The following is a 17,167-nucleotide window of genomic DNA, read 5'->3' on the forward strand; positions in this document are numbered from 1 at the left end:
CACACACACAAAACACACACAGAATACACACACAACACACACACAAACACACACACACAACACACTTCTATCAAAACCTTTTTTCCTTTGTGCTTCAGTTGTGCTCAATATTCTGTTAAACCCAGAGTCTAAGCCATTGTACATTGGAAAAAAACAAAACAAAACAAAACAAACAAAGCCAACCCGGTTTCCCTCTATTCGTGGCCAAGGTGAGTCCATTATTCATCCAAACACTCCCAGAAGAAGACAAAGCTAAAAATATACTTAGGGGTGGAGAGAGGTGGCTGTGTTTGAGCTCCATATTAAGAGCTTGGGTGCATCCTGGCCCTTGGCTGGCGGTGGAAATCTACAGAGTTGGGAAGCTCTCAGGCACAGCTCCAGTGCCAGGCGGAGCCAGGCCAGGCCAGCTAGCAGGTCAGCAGGGCCAGGGCACTTAGTATCCAGTGCTCCGACCAGTGGAGGCTCTGCAGTAAGTTTGACAGCCTTACAGGTGAAACAGGGAGATGCTGCCTCCTCGTGTGCAAACCTGCTCCCTCGGGGGTAGCAGCAGTCTACACCTGGAATGCAGCTACTGCAGAGGAAGGCCATCACGGTGGTTTGAGTGAGAACGCCTGACATTGGCTCACATATCTGAATGCTTAGCCATTAGGGAGTGGCACAATTTGAGAAAGACGAGGAGCTGTGGGCTTGTTAAAGGAAGTGTGTCACTGGGAGTGCGATGTGAGGTGCCAGCCAGGCCCATTGCTTTCTCTAGGCCTGTGGATCAGGGTGTAGCTCTCCGCTACTGCTCCCTGCCACTCCATGATAACGAACTAAACCTTTAAAACTGTAAGCAAGGCAGGCATGGTGGCGCACGCCTTTAATCCCAGCACTCGGGAGGCAGAGGCAGGCGGATCGCTGTGAGTTCGAGGCCAGCCTGGTCTACAAAGAGAGTCCAGGACAGCCAAGGCTACACAGAGAAACCCTGTCTCAAAAAAACAAACAAACAAAAACAAACCTGTAAGCAAGCCTCCAGTGAAATACTTTCTTTTATAAGACTTGCCTTGGTCAGCTGGGCGTGGTGATGCATGCCTTAATGCCAGCACTTGGGAGGCAGAGGCAGGCAGATCGCTGTGAGTTCGAGGCCAGCCTGGTCTACAGAGTGAGTCCAGGACAGCCAAGGGTACACACAGAAACCCTGTCTCAAAAAAAAAAAAATAAATAAATAAAAAATAAAAACAAGAACAAAGACTTGCCTTGGTCATTGTGTCTCTTCACTGCAATAGAACAATGTCTGATGTTGGGATTCAGAGCCAGGACAAGCAGCTGAGGTGCCTAATTTGCATACCAAGGTGGACCTGCCCTCCTGATCCTCACAGCTTCAGTTACAGGCTGACATACCCTGCGCTCTACCCTGAACTTTCCAGCGCAGGGGCTGGGCTTCCCAGGATAATCCAGACAGTTTGGTCGCCCTCTCCTCTCTCTCTTCTGTGTTTCTCCTCTCTCTTTCTCTCTCTCTCTCTCTCTCTCTCTCTCTCTCTCTGTCTCTCTCCTCTCTCTCTGTCTCTCTCTCTGTCTTTCTCTGTGTATCTCTCTCTCTCTCTCTCTCTCTCTCTCTCTCTCTCTCTCTCTCTCCTTTCCCTCCCTTTCTCTGCACACAAACTTTCTCTCTCTGCTCCTCCGACCCCCCCATGGCGACTTTCCTGACCCCAATTCCTTGAAACTAGTACCTGGGTATATACACTCTAATACAGCTTGAACTGGCTCATTTCGTTGGGCAGAAGAATGCTTATCAACTGAGGTAACCATCCAGGCAAAAGTGGCAACTTATTCCCTTGAAGCAGAGGGCCTGTGTTCACCAGATGCCCGAGTCAGGAACTGAGAGAAACTAAAACGCTAGTAGCCATTGCGCGCAAGATCTAGCATCTAAGACAGCAACAGACACCAGCGCCTCACACCAGCTTCTAAAGAAGGCATTCCTGGACCTCAGCCTGCAGGCCAAAAACTAATGGTCCTGCCTATAAGCCTGAACTGCAAGACATAGTTTATCATCAGTGAGCGTTGGTAACCAATCCTTACTGCCTGGGGCCACCACACAGCCCTCAAGCCGTGGAATGGTACCCAAAAGCAGTTTGGGGTGTTTTGGGTCTTTTGGTGTTTTCAGGGAGCCTTGTAGCAGTTACCTGCCCAGCTGTACATGCCCCCCCTGGCTTGGACCCAGGGAAGCACTCTGTACTGCTCACCGCTCTGAGTGGTCTACAATGGCACCAGCGAGAGCAACAAAAGTAGGACACCTGAGAAGTTGTTATGGTTTGAATATGCTTTGTCAACTCCAAAAACTAAATTTGATAATTTGATTGCCCGTAGACTGGTGCAGGGAAGTGAGGTCTGTAAGGGATGATTAGGCCGTCGGGAGAGTTTTCTCTTTTTTTATTACATTGCATTGTGTGTGTGTGTGTGTGTGTGTGTGTGTGTGTGTGTGTGTGTGTGTGCATGTTCTGTTTCTTTCCACCCTGTGGGTCCCAGGTAAAGGAAATCCCCCAAACCAGGGCTGTAACAGGCCAAGGCTCTAAGAAAACTCCCCCCCCCCTTGGAATTTTGGAAAGCAGCCAGCTAACTGCCTGGAACCTAAGGGTTGCACAGTCTGCCCCCCCGCCTCTCTCTCATTCCATAGCTTTTGTCTGGGAAGCTGTTGGGGGCGGGCAGAGCACAATTTTCCCAGAAAAGCATTTTCTGAGTCTGGCAACGCTATGTCCCACCCCCTCCCTAGTCTCAACTACAAACACTGTAGCTGCAGGGCAGGGCACTGCCTCTTAGACCAGCAATCTATTCTCATCATTAAGGCTGACCTGAATGCTCATTCTTTATTTCATCTTATATACTCAGTTTTTTTTCTTCTTTCTTCTTCCTTCCTTCCTTCTCCTCCTCTTCTGGCAAACTCTATGTAGCTCTGGCTATCCTGCCTCAAGCTGGCCTTGAACTCACAGAGATCCACCTGCCTCTGCCTCCTGAGTGCAGAGATTAAAGTTGTACACTACCATGCCCAGCTCTTAAATTCTGTGCACAAAACTTCTGAAAAAGAGCTGGGTAGTGGTGGCACATGCCTGTAATCCCAGCACTCAGGGAGGCAGAGGCAGGTGGATCTCTGTGAGTTCAAGGCCAGCCTGGTCTACAAAGTCCTGTCTCAAAAAAACGAACACACAAACACTCTTGAGCTGAGTGTGGTGGGCTACATCTGAAACTCCAGCACTTTGGAGGCAGAGGCAGAAATATCAGGAGTACAAGGACAGTCTCTGCTACACAGTGAGTTCAAGGCCAACCTAGACTATATGAGATGCTACCTTTAAAAAAAAAAGGCAACAGAGATCACACCTTTAATCTCTGCATTCTGGAAGCAGAGGTAAGCAGATCTCTGTCAGTTCGAAGCCAGCCTGGTCTACATAGGGAGTTCCAAGATAGCTGAGGCTACACAAAGTGACTTTGTCTCCAACCCCCCCACCACCACCACACACACACCCTGTTGGTGAAGTACTTTCCTAGCACACACAAGACCCTAGTTCAATCCCCACCACTGTATAAACTGGACGTGATGCTGCACATCTGAAATCCAGCACTTGGGAGGTGAAGGCCGGAAGATCAAGGGTTCAAGGTCATCTCCCACTACACGGAGATTTTGAAGAAATTCAAGGGCACCCTGTCTCAAAACAACAAGTTCTCTCTTAATTGTTGCGTGCCTTCTGGGCAAGGCCCCCTTTCTCCTAACCCTTCCAGCCAGCTCTCTTAGACAGAATTGCCTTTGCCTTCTCCCATCTGTTTAAAAAAGACTTGGTTTAAGTGTGTGTGTGTGTGTGTGTGTGTGTGTGTGTGTGTGTGTGTGTGGTGTGCTTGTGTGTTTGTGTAGCGAGTGTGTGTATGTGTGTGCATGTGTTTGTGTGTGCGTGTGTGTCCCTGTGTGCATACTTGTGTGTGTGTGTGCGCGTGCACCCTGAAGGTTTGCACCCTGTAATAGGAACCAGACACTAAACCTAAGGCAATAGTCAACCAGAATTGCTACTCTGGGTGTGTGTGGCTGCCCACGGAGGCTGGGGGCATCGGCTCCCCTGGAACTGAGCTACAGCCTGTGTGAGTCGCCTAATATGGGTGCTAGGAATCAAGCTCTGTAAGCGCAGTACACACTCTTAACCACCGAGCCCTCTCGCCAGTGCCTCATCCATCCATCTTTCTCTGTCTGTCTTTCTTTCTTTTTTCTTTTTTTGGAGACAGAGTTTCTCTGTGTTGCCCTGGCTGTCCCAGAACTTGCTCTCTGTAGATTAGGCTGTCCTCAAACTCACAAGAATCCACCTGCCTCTGGCTCCGAAGTACACACCACCACCACCCGGCCATCCATCATCCTGAGCTCACTCTGTCTTCTTTGCCCTACCAACCTCCCAAGACAACTCTCGGCAAAGCCATCACTAATAACTTCCACCTTCACTTCACCTCAGCATCCAGCACGGCACACTCCTCCTCCCTCAGGACCCAACGCGGGAGCGCCAAGGACTCGGTTCCTGTGTCCCTCAGCTGACATTTCACCAGACCCATGACTTTAAATCCCATCCTCATTTCCTCTGGCCCCTCCGAGGTGGTCTGGGCCTCTCCCTGGACACCAGACTCACATATCCAAATGTCGACTCCGAACCCCCGCTCAGATGTGTAACATTAAAGCGTCTCAAACTTAACAGAAGTGAAGCTGAGCACCCAATATTTCCCCCTCTTAAATAAAACGGTAACTCCGTTCTTTCAGACGCTCAGGCCAAAAATCTTGGGATGGGAATGAATCTGTCTGGAAATCCTTTCTCTTCGGAGCGCATCAGACGCAGACGACTGCAGCCCAGACTCGTGCACCGATCACGCTGCGATCTGAGCAATGTCCTCTCTGCTCTCTCCAAGGACCCTAACCTCTCCATTGTACCCTCAAAGGTCATCGGGGGCCTTTTAGCACAGGAGGCGAGCCCCGTCACTCCTTAACCAATGCAAATGTCACCACTGCCCGCCCTCTCCACAGAGAGGATAAACCACATTTGGCCAGGGGTTTTGTTTCCTTGTTGCTATGTTCCCAGAGTCAGGGACAGAGGCCGACACACAGCACGATACTCTCTAACTATGGGTGAATGATGGACGAATGAAGGCTCAAGATCAAATCCCCCCAAATCCTACTCTACTTTCGAACTTATTTTACAAGTCAAAACTGTCCGTATCAGGGCAGGAGGAATGGCTCAACAGTTTAGAGCGCTTGCTTTTCTTGCAGAAGTCCCTGGTTTAGCTCCCAGCACCCACGTGGGTGACAACTACCTGTAGCTCAGTTCCAGATGACCCAACGCCTCCTTCCAGTTTCCTCTGGCTCTGCAGCCACATCGTATATAAGTAAACATGAAGACAAAACACCTACTCACATAAAACTAAATCCTTTTAAAAGTCCTTATCGCTCCATATTAAATTTGGTTTTCTGTTTTCTCAGGGCAGGAGTCAGCCTAAGGCCCACACAATATCTTTCTTTCTTTCTTTCTTTCTTTCTTTCTCTTTTTTTTTTTTTTTTTTTTTTTTTTTTTTTTTTTTGGTAGGTTTTTTCAAGACAGAGTTTCTCTGTGTAACAGTCCTGGCTGTCCTGGACTCACTTTTGTAGACCAGGCTGGCCTCAAACTCACAGCCATCCTCCTGTCTCTGCCTCCAGAGTGCTGGGATTAAAGGCGAGCACCACCACCACGCCCTGCTGCGATATCTTTCTTAATCCTCACAAAGCCCACAGGAGAGTCAGGCTCATTCCTTCTGTCTACCAGATGGGGAAAGCAAACTGCATTCAACAGGCCACAAAGCTGGCACATCTCAAAGCCAGGACGTCCAACCCATCTGACTGTTGCCCAAAGTATGGCCTGTGGTACCCCAACCCTCCCCTGAAAACCAGCAGGACTGAACAGTCCGGGGCCTCAGGAATGCAAGGTCAGAGGTTAGGAGGGCAACAAAAGAAATGTGATCCTTCAGTGTCATCAGATGCCAAAACAGTCACTGCTTTCCTGGCTTATTTCATGACCCCGCCCTCCACAGTTTGTCTTGGGGCTGTGCTCGCTGCAGGCGTGTTTTTGTCTCTCGCCTAGCTCCCCATTCTGTGTACTCAGGAATGCAACTGGTACAATTTAGTTTTTTTTCCCCAAACAATACATGGACAGTCTCTTTTAACCATACTTCTGTTTAATAACACTCATTTGCACCTTAAAATCCAGACTGAGGAGCTGGAGAGAGGACTCATCCGTTAAGAGCACTTGCCTTTACAGAGGGCCCAGGTTCCATTTCCAGCATCGTGTGTGGTGACTCCCAGCTGTCTATAACTCCAGCTCCAGAAGAGCTGATGCCCTCTACTGGCTTCTGAGGACACCAGGCACCCACGTCATGCACAAACATACACTCAGGTTAAACATCCATACACATAAAATAATATATGTTTTTTAATCCTGGCTGAACATCTGGCTTGTGCTGTGCACTGTCCTTATGGCATGTACATCCTAAGAAGAAGAGGCGGACATAAAAAGAAAAAAAATCACGTAATGGTTTCCACCTAGTCCCCACACTTAGGGGTCTGGACCAGTCAGGTTAACCTGGGCAAGCCTGGGCTACATAGGGAATTCCAGGCTAGTCAGTCTGACCTACAAAGGGGGTGGGGTGGGGAGGGAGAGACATAAACAGAAAAAATAACCAATGTCATAAAGGAAAAAATGGTGAAGTACTGTGAAATAGGAAAGGAGGCACTTCTACTTAAGAAAAAAAGTTGTTAGTGAGGGGAAGGCGTGAAAAAGAGAAATAGCCCATGCTAAGGAAAAAGTGTGCTTCTACCTTTGAGAGAATTGGGGTGGTTGTGCCTGTAAAACTGATAATCTCATCTGCCCAGTGGCCACCTGTGCTTCCTAGAATCTACTGAAGATAAAGGACGTAAGTCACTTGGTCCTAATTGTTGGAACCCTCTGTCCTCAGTGTCTTAAAATCCAGAAACCCTGAAACTAGCTGGGGGGGGGGGGGGGGGCGCGTGGATATAATTCAGAGAACTAGCCACTGAGAGCCACAATGCTGAGAAGTCACTGGGATGGCTCCAGAGCCCGGAACCAGAGGCCAAGCCAGGATCCCCAGCAGGGAGAGTTTTGCAGAAGCTGCGCTGTGTGTGGACAGGCCAAGGGCTTAGCCGCTGTCCGCTGAGGGCAGTGTCGCTGTTCTCTGCAGCCCTCTCAGCCTCGGCAGCCTGTGTTCATGTCTAGCAAGCTGCTGCTGGAAATCTGGCTCTGACTGGAGGAAGGAGTTAAGAAAGCCTGATTGAAGGCCAGAGAGACAGACCTGTGTTTATCCAGGAAAATAAGTCAGACGTAGGCAGCGGGAGGCCCCTGCCAACTCCTCCCAGAAAGACGGGGCTGGGGGAGCAAGCTAGAGAGAGGACGCTGGTCCTGGAGGGCTCTGCATGCCTTGGGGCCAGAGGCCAGAGGCCAGTGTCCAGCCGCTGCCCACAGGTAAGGTCTACACTCTGGGCACATGACCGAGCCGGACATGAGCTCAGAGTCCCTGGCAGACTATTGGTGACTCCATGCAGGGGTGCGTTGAGTTCTCTGCAAAGAAGCCTTCCTGGGGCCCACACTGAGGGTGGCGGAGAATCAATGGCGCCTTTGTGCTCCGAGGTTTCCAAAAGAAAAAGAGTGGACAGTGGGAGGGACCACTCAACTGCCCAGCTCCGCCTTACAACCTCGCGGCAGGGCAGAGAAAGCTGAGGAGGGGAGAGGAAAGAGAGGAATCTCCTTGGCCTGGCCTGGCCCGGCGCGTCCACGGGTCAGCAATTAGCCGCGTTCTTGGCTATCACAGGTGAGTCTCTTTCAGAAGCAACTTGAGAAGGCGAAAGGCGATTTGGGGGAGGAGCCGAGAGTTAGGTGGGGCTAGCGCCCAAGGATAGGTCAATTCAAAGAAGCTGGCACAAGAGGCGCCTGCGCAGGGACGGAGCTTCGTGGGCCCCAGACCAGATCCTGAATGCAGGACAAGAGAGCCAACCTACGTAGGGCCGCGGTGACTTACAGAACGAGAGTATATTTGAGCCGAATTAGTATCTGGGTCTGTGGTTGTGACTACAAATCTTTGGGTTATAGTTTTACTTTCTCTAACCCTGAAGCGGGTAGGACATCCTTAGCAACTTGGCTGTGCAAGGCCTCCTTCTGAAAATCGTCTTTAATTTTTAAAAGAAGTATTTAGCCTGTATGTATGTATGTATGCATGCATGCATCTATGTGCACCGCGTGTCTGCCTGGTGCCTGCAGAGGTCAGAAGAGGATGTTGGATCCTTTGGAACTGGACTTACGGCTGACTGAATCACCATGCGGGGTCTGGGAACCAAAGCCTCTGCAAAAGCAGCAAGGGCTCTCAACCACTGAGCCGTCTCCAGACCCTCCATCTAAAAATCTTTTTTTAAAAGATAGATAGTTGGTTGGTTGAGACAGTGCTTGCCTGCATGTACACCTGCTGGCCAGAAGAGGGCATCAGATCACATTACAGATGGTTGTGAGCCACCACGTGGTTGTGGGAATTGAACTCAGGACCTCTGGAAGAGCGGAGAGCGCTCTTAACCTCTGAGCCATCTTTTACTGTCTGGTCCTGTACTCCATTTCTCCAGTTTCCAGACTTTGCCCTTCCTTTTACCCGCTTCGGAATACCAGCCTTGTGTCCCATGAGTGTGGGGACAAGGCCACTGGAGGCGGACGGTCAGGTGTTCGCTCTCAGCAGCATCACCGACCTTCGCATCCTCTTCTCTTCTCTCAGCGCATCTCGGTCCAGAGCTCCCAGCGGGGAGGCTGGACTTGGACCTCCTCAGTGCTTCATCACCCCCACCCACTGCATGTGGCTCTTGGAGAAAGCCGGCTATAGGGTGAGGACCGCAGAGGTCCCCAAGCGCCGGGCCCCGGGCTCGCCCTCGACCTGCAACCCTAACGTCCTCACCCCCGATCGCATCCCGCAGTTCTTCATCCCGCCTCGGCTCCGGGACCCCAGCGGCTCCGAGGCCAGGGTGGACCGCAACCTGGGCTGCCGGAACCTCCCAGTCGCCTGCTCCCTGCCGCACCTGGCGGGCCGCGAGGGCTGGGCCTTCCTGCCGGAGAGCCCGCACACGCGCCGCCGCGAGTCCCTGTTCCACGCGCCGCGCGGCCCGGCTGCTGGCCTGGCCCCCGCGCCCTCGCGGCTGCACGTCTCGGCCCCGGACCTCCGCCTCTGCCGGGCGCCAGACAGCGACACGGCCTCGTCGCCGGACTCCTCGCCCTGCGGCTCCCCGCGCTCGCCCAGGCCCTGCTTTCTGTCCCCCGACGAGGCCAACTCGGCGGACACCAGCCCGTGCGCGCCGCGCCGCGCGCCGCCGCTCTTCCACCTGGACTTCCTCTGCTGCCAGCTGCGGCCGACCAAGGACAGCGTGCTGCGCCTGGGGCCCCGCGGGGGGCGCCTGCGCCTGTCCACCGAGTACCAGGCGGGGCCCGGGCGGCTGCGGCTGCGCCTGGTGAGCGCCGAGGACCTGCCTCGGCCGCGGACCCGGCCCGGGAGCGGCGGGGGCGGCTGCTGCGTGGTGTTACGGCTGCAGCCGCGCGTAAGGCCGCGAGCTCAGCGGAGTCGGGTGGTCCAGGGCAGCTCCAACCCCATCTTCAACGAAGACTTCTTCTTCGAAGGGCTGGGCCCTCCAGACCTGGCCGCCCGCAGTCTGAGGGCCAAGGTGCTGGACAGGGGCACGGGGCTGCGCAGAGACGTGCTGCTGGGGGAGTGTGAGACGCCCCTGGTCGCCCTGCTGCCCCCCCTGGCTGGAGGTCTAGGCCAAGGGTCCTCCGTGGCACCCGCGCATCTTAGCCTGTAGACTGTATGGACCACAGCTTCCTCGGGGAAATTTCTCTGGGTCTGCGGGTCTCATTCTCGCCACCTGCCCAGCGTGTATTTATTTTTGTTAATAAAAAACAGTCTGTCTCTAGCCGCATGCTCTCCAGTGGGCACCAGAAACTCTAGACTTTACAGCAACTCTTTTCCCGCCCAGCCCAGGCTCGCCTGAGCAGGAGCAGACCTCAGGCAGGGTTCAAGAGATTCGGAAACCCTAGAAGGGCTTGTTAAATATGCAGAGCCTAGGGGTCATCCCCAAGAGATGTTGCGTCAAGAAGGCTAGGCTGAATAGGCCCTAGGGTCCTGTCTTAGTTTCAAGTCCGTTGCTGTGATAAACTACCCCTCCCCCCACCCCCGAAAAAAAAGCGACTTTTATGGAGAAAGAGTTTATTTGGCTTTCAATTCCAGATGATAGTCCGTCTTTATGGAGAAGTCATAGCCAGGACTTGAAGCAGCTAGTCACGTCCACAGTCAGGAACAGAAAGAGCGAGCTGGAGAGATGGTTCAGTGGTCAAGTGCACTGCTGCTTCTCCCAAAGGTCCTAAGTTCAGCTCCCAGCACCCACGTCAGGAAGCTCACAACTGCCTGTGAGATTCCAGTTACAAGGGAGATCCAGTGCCCTCTTCTGGCTTCTGAAGGCCAGATGTGCATAAATATACACGAATAAACACACATACGTATAAATAAAAAATAGTAATAAAAATACCGGGTGATGGGGGAATCACGCTTTTAATCCCAGCACTCCAGAAACGGAGGCAGGTGGATCTCTGTGAGTTTGAGGCCAGCCTGGTCTACAGAGCAAGTTCCAGGCTACACAAAGCTATTCTGTCTGGAAAACAAAAAACAAAATCATCATCATCACCACCACCACCACCACCACCATCATCAGAGTGTGGTGGTTCGAATCTTTAATCTCAACAGTTGGGAGGCAGGGGCAAGCAGTTCTCTATAAAATTCAAAGCCAGCCTGACCGGGCGTGGTGGCGCACACCTTTAATCCCAGGCAGAGGCAGGTGAATCGCTGTGAGTTCCAGGCCAGCCTAGTCTACAAATCGAGCCTAGAACTGCCAAGATAACACAGAGAAACCCTGTCTTGAAAAACTAAAAAAAAAAGCCAGCCTGATCTACAAACTAATTCCAGGCCAGCCAGGGCTACCTGAAAAAAAAAAAAAAAGTTAAAAGCAGAGAGAGAAACGAATGCAATGTATGCATGCTTCTAATGCTTAGCTCACTTCCTCCTCTTGTGTGGTCCAGGACCTAAACCCAGGGAATGACACCACCTACAGTGGGCAGGCCTTCTACAGTAATCAATTATAATCAAGAGAGCCCCCGACCAACATACCCGCAGGCCAAGACTTCTCTCTTCCCAGGAGATTCTAGGCTCTGTCAAGCTGACAATTAAAACTAACAATCATGGGTCCCTGGAGTCCAACAAAATCCTTCCGAGAGACCCTGAGTCACCCCAGCAAGAGGACCAGAGCTCGAAGCCATCCTCCCCTGAAGGTCCCTTGGGTCCGCACAGAGGAAACCGGCTCCTCCTACCCCTTTAAAGACAAATGAAAAACTTGAACTTTAAGGGTGAGTCGGGTGAGCAGCGGTGCCCTTTAAACCTTCCCTGCTTCCCTCCATCGGTCTCAGCCACACCCCTGTCCCTGTGGCTGGAGTCAAGAACCACAGAATAGGCCAGACTTGGTGGCAAACATCTTTAATCCCAGCACCCAGGAGGCACAAACAGGCAGGGATCCCTGAGTCCAAGACTACAGAGCAAGTTCCAAGATGGCCAGAAACCCAGTGGGGGATGGGGAGCCACAGAGTAGCTCTTGGGTACCCAGCAGTACTTGGGCTTGTAGGTACTGCGATCTGGGAAACAGGATGCTATTAGGGATCAAGAGCTGTTTCGGGATGCCAGAAAAGCCTACTCTAGCCAGAAGATGAGGGCAAAGGACGTGAGATAAAAGTAGGTCATCTTGTGTTTACCTTCTACCTGAAAGTCCATGACGTCTGCCGTGACCTTCTCTCTGCCTCTGCCTTCCTGGGAACTGGTTCCTCCTGGCTCAAGCCAGACTTGGAAGAGGGAATTGGGGGAGGGGGGGGGAAGGCAGGTAGATGGCAGGCCCTAGACCAATCCAGCTTCTTCCTCCTCCCTTGTTCCCTACAAAAGTTGCAGCAGATGCAGCTACACACAAACACACAAACACACACACACACACACACACACACACCCTTCCCAAGTTAGATGGTTCCTCAGTTCTTTCTTCCTCCACTTGACTAGGTTCCCACGGCCAAGCCCCTCACTCCAGGTGTCCACCAGGTGGTGGTATTGGGCAAACAATCACCCCTGTGGACAGCAGCCTGATCACCCCAGTAGGAGGAGGAACTCTGCCAACAGCTTCAAACATTTGTTCCTCCTGGCAACCGCCATAAGGTAAGACTACAGTTGTTATTCACCGTGACCTTGGACCTTAGACAGATAATAAAGAATAAACTAGGTGACGTGACCCACGGTACTTGTCGCCACACCTGACAACTCGAGTTTAACTCTGGAGACCCACATAGTGGAAGGTAAGTAAATGTAATTTTTTAAAAAACATATATGTATTAAAAGCTTGAAAGGTTTCTTCTTCCCCCAGAATGGCGGCTCCTCAGTCACATCCTGGCACTTTGTCCTCACAGCTGTGAAGTCCTCCCACACACGCCGTCGCTCCCGCTCTACGGTGCTCCATCAGCCCTCGAGTCCTTTCCCAGCAGCCTTCAGCGAGCATCTCCACTCATCCACTCCTCCAACAATGCTGGGGAGCCCTACGGGGTGGGGATCAAGCCGGTTCTGCGACGACCAGGGAAGAGTAAAGGATCGTTTGGTGATGAGACATACAGGAAAGCAAGAGAAAGCGAGCGAGGAAGATGACGGGAGTGGAAAGAGAGGGAGGGACTGGAATACTTTTTTTAGCTATAGTACTTTGTACCAAGCCTTGTACTTTACCCACTGGTCTTATCTCACCACCACTGGGTAAGGCACACTTTACTATTCCAGTTCACAGAGGCTGAGAGAGATCAGTGAGGTTAAATAAACCTGCCCGAGGATTGGCTCTGGCTGCAAGGACGGCTCCTGACAGCAACTATACACATATCCCCTGCTGAAACTCTGCCCAAGCGACTGGGGAGTCTGTGAGGTGAAAACTACAACCCCACTCCTAAAATGAACCCTAAGAACCTATCCTGTGTGTGAGGAGCTCAGGCCCCACAGCACTCTACCTCGTGGCTCAAGGTTGTGGCAGGATTCAGGGCTCCTGGCTGCTACTCAGCAGACCACACTGTTTTCCTTGTCCCCAAAATCAGAGCTCCTGATTCTGTTCTTTGGAACTGCTCTGATGAAGTCCAGGCTTACCTCAAACAGCCTATGCGGCTGGGGATGACAGTGAACTCCTGGTCTCCCTGCCTCCCTCTCCCGAGGCACCCAAGTGAGCACCACCGTGCCAGGTTATGAGGTGCTGGGGGTTGAATCAAGGGTGCCATCTCTAGGCTCAGTTCCTGATTTTCAACCATCTCACCTCCTACCCCCACTCAGTGTTATCCGAGAAATGAAAGCTATAAGCAAGGTGACCACAGAGTTCCAGGCCAGGACTAGGGTCAAGCCTTCTTATTCGCTCCCACTGGGCCTCTCTGGAGGCCGAGAAGCTGTGACTACAGAAACCACAGATGTCCCAACGAGCTTGTCTCCTCCTCCTCCTCCTCCTCCTCCTCCTCTTTTATGGCCAAGACATCATCCCCTCCCAAGTCATTCTGGTGGGGTTGAAGTCTCGCCAGGCATGCAGCCCCTAGGAGTCAAAGAAAGGTGGTCCCTAATACATCACTTTAGGCTCCAGTGGAGATGTGGCCCTCTGCGCGCCAAGCCAGGCTGTGAACGCTGCCCAAGCCCTAGATGTTTCCTTTGTACCTGCTGCCTCGGGTCCTCCCTGGAAGGACAGGCCTGCGCTGAGCTTTAAGTGGTTTCTGCGGTTTAAGGGGTGGGTGGGGAGGAGGAGGAAGATGAGCTGGTGACTACTCCCCATTTCCAAGCCACACTGCCACCACCAGCATCACCCCCTCCGGGTTGTTTGCCCCCTGCTTTGAGATTCCAGGGCCTGATAAGGGGACTGGGCACGTGGGGGTAGAGTGACTCTCTGATCCCTATCAGCCTCTTCCTTGCATAAGAATGCATTTGAGGAGGAAATAACCCCTGCCCTGCTTTAGAAATCAAGATTCCTACAGAAAAGAGCAGTAGTTATAGCAAGGGTGAGGAGTGGGGGGGGGGGGGTGTTAGGTCAGGCAAGAGCAGGAACACCCCGGGGAGGGGATAATCCCAGAACCTACCCTGCTCTCCTGGCCAGCTGAGTAAAGCCCAAGGTCACACCGGATAGCAACGCTCACCCTATGGCCACTGTGGGAGGGACAAGCAGCTGAAGCTGTTGGAGCAGTTCCTCCCGTGGGGTGATCTCGTGGGAGCTATGAGCACGCAGGAGGAGGAGGCTCTCTGATCGCGATGTCGGTCTGACGACGAGGAGGGACCCCAAGCACCGCCATGCCTCGGAGAGGAGGCAGCGAGCGGATAGCGGGGTATGGTGGCTCCAGCCTGTAACCCCAGCTCTCAGAAGGCTGAGGGAACTGGGTTGCTGTCAGTGTACAGGGACGTTTTGGCCAACAGAGCGAGACTCTGTCTCAAGGAAAGTCTAGGAAGCAAGTGGCTGTCAAGGCCTAGTCTTCCCAACTCCCCTCACTTCCTGACCGCAGGAGCATGAAGTGGCCTGGTGAGAAGCAGCCATTCTACCAGCCAGGACACGCTGTGTCATCTGCAAGCATCCTAGGGGCTTCCCCCTGTGCCTCTGACTTAAAGGCAGGGGGGGGGAGAAGGTGGGGGGGGATTGGGGACTGGGGAGGTAGGGAGTGGGGGTGTGATTGGGGCGGTGATGGGTGGGGGGGTGTGATTGGGGAGGTGGGGGTGAGGTGGGGGGGGGGTCATTTTGAAGATCTTGAGACCCAGAATCCCAAAGAGAAAAAGGATCTAGTCAGTGGTGTGGACCTGTAACCCCAGCACACCCAAGGCTGAGGCTGGGTTGTGAGTTGGAGGTCATCCTAGGAAACATGCTTTAAAAAAAAATACACACACACACACACACACACACACACACACACACACACACACGAGCCAGAGAGATGGCTCAGCAGTTTAAGAGCACAGGCTGCTCTTCCAGAGGGGACCCAGGTTCAGGCCCAGCACCCACATAGTAGCTCACAACCATCTAGCACACCAGTTCCAGGGTGTCTAACTTCTTTTTCTGTTCCCCCGTAGTGTATGGTGCACACAAATGATGAACAGACAAACATGCCAGCAAAACACCCACACATATTTTAAAAATTAAAATTAAATGGAAAATAAGAACAAAAAAAAATGGGGAGGTGGAAGAGAGAGCTGGCGAGGCACAGAAAACTTGATGAGTGGCAGACGGACAGGAAGGAGAATCCCACAGGAGCACAAAAAAAAAAAAAGAGCAGGAAAGGCGGGTTCCAGGGTAGGGGTGAGCAAGGGAGGTCCCCATCCCCTGAATGTCCCATCCTTTCCCTACTCTCTCTTTCTGGCTGTGTTCCTAGGTGGGGGTGACACCACCCGAACTTTGCCTTTTACTCAAAAGCTCTCCAGACTGACATCGTATGCTGAGCAGAGTAGTATACGTGGGCCTATGTTTACCAGAGGCCATGGAGAGCCCTAGTCAGTGAGGTATTGCCACAAAAAACATGAGAGGCAAGGTGTAATCCCCTAGAACCCACGCAATTAAACTCAGGCACAGTGCTGGATATGTATCTGTAGTCCCAGCAATGGGGTGGTGGAGACAGTCAGCTCCCTAGGGTTCATGGCCAGCCAGTCTAGCCAAAAACGGTGAGCTCCAGGTCCCATGAGAGCTAAAGTTAAAAAACAAAAATAAAAATAAAATTAAAAAAAAAAGTCACTGAGGAAGACACCAGATTTTAATCTCCAGTCTCCACAGACACACACACATGTACACACACCTACATACATGTACACACACATGAACATGTACACACACAAAGGACATGGGAATAGTCAAATAGTCAAAAGCCCTCAGAAGTCATGCCAGCCCACCCCACCCCCAGAAACTCTTATCAATCACCCTAGGAGTTAGGCGATTTCTCCTAATCTTTGTCTCTGGGACTTAGGAAACTCAGCTCCCTAGAGACTTGGGCGCTGACAGTAGCAAAGGGTGACGCTCCAAGGAGGGGCAAGGGTGGAGACTGCAGGAGTGCTGGGAGGGAGGGGACAGCCGCCCGCCCTCTCCACGCCAGGTGCCACGTGCACCAGGTGGAGGGAGTGGGCGAGTCACGAGGCCCTGGCGTGGCTGGCTCCTGCCCCGCTGTTTACCAGCTGGAGAAGGCAGGAGGAGGGGCTGGGAGCCTCCTGCTGGCCGCCTGGCCCCTCGCCAGCCGCTGTTGGGTAAGCAGGAAAGCTAGGCCCAGCTAATCAAACTCTGGGTGGAGGCTGTGCCGAACTGTGGCATCCAATATCCACGGAAGCCTTGGCTCTTGGCCCTCCTCGGCCTCCAGGCTTCATGTGAACAGACTTAGGGGGTGACGGGGAGGCATGGGGGAGGGAGGGGGAGGCTATGCTCCCTTCCTCCTGACCGGTTCCTCTCTTCTGCTCTCCGTTCCTCTACCCCTCTCACCTCCTCTCTACTTTGCTCCTCCTCCCCCACCCCCACCCCCATCCCCCCACCTGGAGTATGGGAAGCACCCAGCAGCCTGGGAAATCCAGAGGAAGGCAGCGCGGGGTCAGATGGAGACTACACAGGCACGTGCTGCAGAAACCCAACCTGCAGATCCGTTGGAGATCCGAGCCCCTACCTAACACGCTGTCTTTTCTCAGCACTCTTCCTGTCTTCCCCTTTTTGCTATTCTGTCACCTGCCCTGGTCTGGTTAAAACACACACACTCACACTTCACACACACACACACACACACACACACACACACACACACAAAGACTTGGGTTCAAATCTCAGCTCAGTCACAAACTGCCCTTCCTTAGCAGTCCCCTCTATTCTGAGTGAGTACCACACTTGCTTGTGGAGGCTATCATATGGGGGTTCCGGAACCCGCAGTCCTACTTTACCTCCAAGGCCTGGCAAGGACTCTGCACACAGTAGGCAATCAATAAGTACTTGCTCCCCTTTCACCTGCTTTTTTCTCAAGACTGCAGACACTGGGCCACTGCTCGCTCCCTGAGTCCCCTCCTA

General features: G+C 52.6%; 1 protein-coding gene across 2 annotated transcripts; it reads left to right on the top strand.

Annotated features, from left to right (window-relative positions):
* Positions 1 to 6,192: 6,192 nt before the first annotated feature.
* On the top strand, positions 6,193 to 9,976 carry C2CD4D (C2 calcium dependent domain containing 4D). Of its 2 annotated transcripts, none has more exons than XM_084768575.1 (2): positions 6,193 to 7,505; positions 8,797 to 9,976. In XM_084768575.1, exon 2 carries the CDS (start codon positions 8,873 to 8,875, stop codon positions 9,866 to 9,868), a length of 996 nt encoding a protein of 331 aa, XP_084624701.1. In that variant the 5' UTR covers positions 6,193 to 7,505; positions 8,797 to 8,872; the 3' UTR covers positions 9,869 to 9,976. The 2 variants fall into 2 exon arrangements, with proteins under 2 accessions (XP_084624701.1, XP_084624702.1); XM_084768576.1 differs by lacking the exon at positions 6,193 to 7,505 and adding an exon at positions 7,646 to 7,851.
* The last annotated feature ends 7,191 nt before the right edge of the window (positions 9,977 to 17,167 follow it).

This window comes from Acomys minous, assembly GCF_964271855.1.
Source record: "Acomys minous genome assembly, chromosome: 19".
NCBI classification, from domain to species: domain Eukaryota; kingdom Metazoa; phylum Chordata; class Mammalia; order Rodentia; family Muridae; genus Acomys; species Acomys minous.

What these genes read in the sequence shown, in the direction of transcription:
- C2CD4D (XM_084768575.1), top strand. Translation starts at nt 8,873, where the DNA reads ATGTGGCTCTTGGAGAAAGCCGGCTATAGGGTGAGGACCGCAGAGGTC.